The 5,459-nt window shown below is 52.8% G+C and overlaps 1 protein-coding gene across 1 annotated transcript; it reads right to left on the bottom strand.

Moving 5' to 3' along the window:
• Positions 1-221: 221 nt before the first annotated feature.
• LOC149811266 (plastidal glycolate/glycerate translocator 1, chloroplastic-like) lies at positions 222-5,055 on the bottom strand. The gene is made up of 5 exons (XM_089993997.1): positions 4,967-5,055; positions 4,044-4,593; positions 2,036-2,498; positions 1,168-1,476; positions 222-837 (listed from the first exon to the last, which is right to left on the bottom strand). Exons 2-5 carry the CDS (start codon positions 4,565-4,567, stop codon positions 289-291), a joined length of 1,845 nt encoding a protein of 614 aa, XP_089850123.1. The 5' UTR covers positions 4,568-4,593; positions 4,967-5,055; the 3' UTR covers positions 222-288.
• Between the last annotated feature and the right edge of the window lie 404 nt (positions 5,056-5,459).

Genomic DNA, 5,459 nt, shown 5'->3' on the forward strand with positions numbered 1-5,459 from the left:
CAGGCGCCGGCACTGGATGTGCACAAAATAGATTACAGCTCGTGCAACATGCTCATTCAAGAATATCGTCCACATTCAAAAATCTCGTTCAAACGCGTGCAACGAGTACCGCGCATCTCAGAGCAATCACAAAACAAAGGTCCTGCTCACAAGGCAGCGCACGTGGCGCCAAAGGAGTCTCTACGGATGCCCTCGAATGGTTAAAATCCAACGAACTCAAAGAAATAGCCGCAGATGCACCCTGGGCAGCATCAAAATTGTAGCCTTGGCGATGCAAGCGTTGCCGCATCAGCCAATGATGGCAAGCAGGGCACCGCGGATGAGAGGTATGCTGATAAGCAGATTGGAAGCGACGCCCATTGCAGCGATGGTAACTGCAGAGAACGGAAGCGCTTGAGGCTCGTCTTCTGCCAGGACCGACGCAGCAAGTGCATGGCCGGAAGCAGCCTGGGCAATGCCGCGTCGAATCTCATCGGACGCTCCAACAACGTTCAGCATCGTCTGTCCAAAGGCAGCGCCAAGAAGTCCGGTCACACAAACAAACGCGCCCGTCAGCGACAGAGATGCGTCGAGGGAGGTCGCCATCGGCATGGCGAGGGGGGTGGTGATGGAGCGTGCGAGGAGTGAGCGGGCGAGGGAGGGGTCCAGGCCGAGAGCAGAGGATGCGAACGCGGTGGCGAAGAGAGAGAACACTGCAGACACGAGCACGGTGCCGGCGATCTCACCCAAGTGGCGCTTGATGATGCCGCGCTGAGAGAAGATCCGGAAGCCATCGCAGAGGACCACCACAGGGAGGAGCCCCATGAGAATGTTGCCCGCACCCATGGCTGCAGGACCCTGTAACCCCACCACATATGCTCAGCATGACATCGACATAACGTACCAGCAATGAGAATCACTGGCCTCCACATGTACCCTCTATCTCCGCCCTATGATAACTGACCGCCAAAATCGCACAAAGCTTACTGAGGATGCACATCACGACATACTGTAGGCTAAGCAGTACGAACGCGTATGTCTATGCTGATGTCATTCTCAACCTGTGTAGGTGCTGATCCAAGAAACGGGCAGCCAACCAAGCTATTGTGCATCCCTAACTCTAATCGTATGTGCCGGTGGGTGGACTACACACAAGCAGGGGCAGACAGTCATGAAACTGCAGCGCACCGTTTGCAGGTAGAAGCGCAAGGCGTCCAGGAACCCTACTCCCACCAACGCGCTCCAAGCAGCACAGCCTGCACTAGCAAAGAGCGTGCAGACCACCAGTGGGTGCAAGAATGTCTTGATACTTGATGGGAGCGCGGCTCCGATGATGTAGCCGTTGATGGTAGTTGCCATCGTGAAGATGACCCCCAGCGCTGTATGCTTTTCGCCCATCAAAGAGACCATGAGACCCGAAGCAATGACAATGGCTGAGCACGCCACAAGCTGCCACTGAACGAATGGAGGCAAGGGTGTTGGAGTCGTAGTTTTCTCCTGCATGTTATAACACTCTTCAGCTTTTGCCATGTTGCCATTGATGATGCATTGGCATTCTCAAAATGATGTATCTCTTTACAGCAGTACCGTAGACAAGTATACCAAGTACTACTGTAGGGTAGCCAGGAGGAAATGGCATTCTCTACCGACAGGTCACCTTGAAACACTGGCCAAGTCAAATGGGCTCTGCATCATGGTTCAATCCACAAGTACTCTGAAACCCCTGAGCCCCAATCTAATGCGTGGGACAGCTTATTCAAGCGTCATCGCGTTGCATAGAAGTGCCAGTAGTTGCCGTCACAGCTTCAAGGGTTGCACAAGCAACAACACGCACAACACACACATTTTGCAAGCGTCGTGGCCAAAACCCCTCCGCCATTGAGCAGAGCACATGTGTGGCCTCATTCCCTTCTGTGCGGACTCCAGAAGCGGTAGAAAGCATTGGCTCTGGTGCTCTCTACACCTTCCGATGCTCAGACCCTTGCTTCGCTGGAATCCGAAATACATGTGCAACGTTGAGCTCACATTGACAAGCCCTTCAGACAAAGCCACGCACCTCCTCTTGAGTAAGCTCGGTGTGCACTGTGCCTCGCACGGCTTCGACGGTTGTGGCAGCCACCAAGATGGACGACAGCCACCCAATCGCCAACACACCGCCCAGCTTGGCCACCACGGCCAATGCGATGCCCTGCATTGCCAGTGGTAGGGCCACCAATGGCGCAACAAAGAACAAAGGCATCCACCGAGCTGTCCAGATGAGAGTGGGTGCGAAAAAATTGTAGACTTTGTCCCCGAGCTTTCCCGGGAACTGATTAGCGACTGTCAGCGCGGACGTTATCAGAACCATGCCAGCAATCGGGGCTGGGAATTGTACTGCCAAGCGCTCGAAGAGGTGTGAGAGGGCTTTGTTGAATGCCAGTAGCGCTCCCACCGACAACACGATGGCAGGGTATGGTGATGGTGCAGATGTGCTCTCTGTCCGGCCACTGCTCTCAGGCATGTGCGTACCATTGTACTCCCTGCGCGCATGGTTCGTGTGTCAGTACGAGCTGAAAGCGTTCAAACCGTATAACAGCAAATCTGGCCGCCTCTGCAAACGTGCATTGAGAAGAGGCTATTTGAAGCCCTGCATCATGATGATGATGCTCCCTTTTTACAGCACTACCGAGTCCACATAGATGCTGGCGGCGTCAGCAATGCTGCAATGTGTGTATGCATTTGGCTCAGTTTTTACGGGAGTATGCTTCGTATTTCAAGGGTCCATAAGTGATGTTTGAGAAGTTTGATGATGATGATGATGTATCTTTTTGCAACACTACCGCATCCACATGGACATTGTTTAAATCGATAAATCAACACTGAAACAACCAAAAAGCATCCTCAGACGATATGTGAGGGGTTGTCAAGCCCTTGAACCTTGATGTCTGGGTTGAAAAGTTCAAGTCAGAATTCCACCACACAACAAAGACATGCATTCGAGGATTGGCACCACACACACACACACAAACTCGCACAGGTATGTGCACTTGCAACGCTAACGAGTCAAGTTCTCGATTCTTGCTGAAGGGGACAAGACCATGCAGGTTCACAGCAATGAACGCATACATCCAATCAGTCATCCTCGCCAGAACCTCCGGCGCCCCAATCTACGTCGTCAACCTCCTTCTCAAACCAGCCAATCACGTCATCATTGACCACATCCAAGATTACTCGCTGCCCATCGCGACAGCTGTAGCAATAGCATCCTTCAGAGCCTGCACTTCCTCCGCCTCGTCCATCCGATGCATCTCCTCCAAATTTGCACAAACTCAAAAAGCTTTTTCACGCCAAGGTTCTCCAAGTACTCATCCTCACCCCTCAGGCGCATTGAGCGTCACTACACCAGCTGAAGTGAAGCTTCTAAGTGTATCGGTGACACACGAGGACCATCAGCAATGTTTCCATGGCACCCTGGGCCTGCCTTACATGGCTCCACACCCACTCCACCCCTGTCGCTGCACTTCTGCCGCAGTGAACTCGACCGCAGCTCTGGACAAAGAACCATCCGCGCAAGAGCTGCCGCTAGATGATGCAAATGAATGAGCAGCGACACCAGAGTTGTATGCCGTTGACTATCACTAGCTTACAAGGCATCAGCCGTCCCCAATGGCTGCGCGGCAGTGTCAGCCTCCATCCGTAGCTAAGGTTGAGCTCCCACATGCCACATGCTGCCCGAAAGTACTGTTCAAAAGAAAATGAACTGAAAAGTTGTCTGAACGTGTTAGGGGGCAGGCTGTTGGACTTGAAACACTGAACCTAAACCGGTCAATCGGCCAGTTGAAAAGGCACAGGTTGATGTGAAGGCATTAGCGATTAGAAACACCATTAACAGCCTCATAATGTTTGGCGAAGCCTGCACAAGGGGGATCACCATCCCTTGAATGGTGACACGTTGATTATCAGAGCTCCCTGACGGGAGCTCCCCCCGACGGGAATATCCCCCTGCTTGGACATGCATCGTTAAGGTTGTACAATGGAGAAGGCCGAGTTGCCAACAGCTGTGACTGTACATGGGTGTGGCGCACCCATAAGCACTCGCTGATCGTGGGGGCCAGTAAGAGCTATCGTCGAACGCTCTTCGCAATAGAGCTTCAGCAACGCTTTCTGCACTGCGTGCCAATGAGCCGTTGCCACTCAAAAGTTCATTCTCTGCGCTCCCTAGTGCTGAGTTCTCGAGCGTTTTCTGTGCACGAACAAGCTCAGCCACAGTGTCTGGAGGCAACCATGGTGTGCTTGCAGGCAGCAAGCGCACGGCAGGCTCTGGCTTGCTTGGTTCGACAGGTGCCGCAACCGCAGCGTGATAAGTGGGGTTCATGGCGGCCCTGCCACTCCTGATGCTTTTCTCGGACGGCGGGTCAGAGCGCGACATTTTGCCGGCCCTTGACGGCTTGGGCGGCGTGGATGATCTTCGCATTGGGTGGGAGCTCGCTGATGCAGCATCACTGCGCGTCAGCTTGCCGAATGTTGGAGATCTCCTTGGAGGCATGATCGTGGGGTACGGCGTGGAGGACCGAGCCATGGCAGAGTTGCCGTTGCCGTTTGAAGACATGTTTGGAGGGGGGCTTGGTTTGTCGTCTGCACGAGCAGAGCATGTGCGTTTATGGACAACTATTCAAACTTAGACAGCATGGCAACCCAATCAGCAGCTTGGAAAGTTTGAGTGATCATTCTCGGAAATTATGCTTTTCTTGCCGCGGTGTTGCCCGATGTTCTCGTACATGCCACGAGAAGCACCCACGAGAAGAGCGACGCATAACTCTGTAAACGCTCGCATCCCTGGTACTCACATATGAAAACGTCTCTTCGTGAAAGGGATGCAAGACATTGCAGAGGTAGCCAGTGTTGGTGTAGTATAGGGTGTGTAGGATGACTTACGTCAGCATCGTTGTCAAGGATAAGCGCATCTCGCGCACATACTGGCATGCATCGAGCGGGAAAAAAACCGTACCTGGACCTTCCTCCTTCACTTTTGGAATGTTGAACGTCCTGGTCTCTGCTCTGCACCCGACAGAGCGAAAACCGGCCCAATGAGCACGAGGACCGGCGTTGCACTGCATAAGCATAATCGTGTTCGCCAAATATGAGAAAAAATGATCCAACAACTCAGTAAGCGGTAGTGCTAATCCTGCATGGTGTTCGTCATGAGTCGTGCAATCAATTGCTGTTACTATAATACATAGTCTTGGCAAATGCAATGTGGCGCGAGCACAAGCAATCACAGTTTTCTTACGTGTTACCGCTGTCGATGTTATAGACGTTCGGAGGGCAGAAGTCGTTGCCAACGACGTTGCCAGTCGTTTGGGTGGACTACCTCCAGATAGACGGAGCACACTCACTCTCAAGCCTTGTGACAAGGCTTGTCACGGTCCTTGATCGTCATCACTTGCACTACCTGGGAAGTAATAGCACTTGAAAACAGCTTCATTTGTAGGAGCGCCTTT

Source organism: Nuphar pumila, unplaced genomic scaffold, assembly GCF_984573655.1.
Source record: "Nuphar pumila unplaced genomic scaffold, dmNupPumi1.hap1.1 HAP1_SCAFFOLD_96, whole genome shotgun sequence".
Classification (NCBI taxonomy): Eukaryota; Viridiplantae; Streptophyta; class Magnoliopsida; order Nymphaeales; family Nymphaeaceae; genus Nuphar; species Nuphar pumila.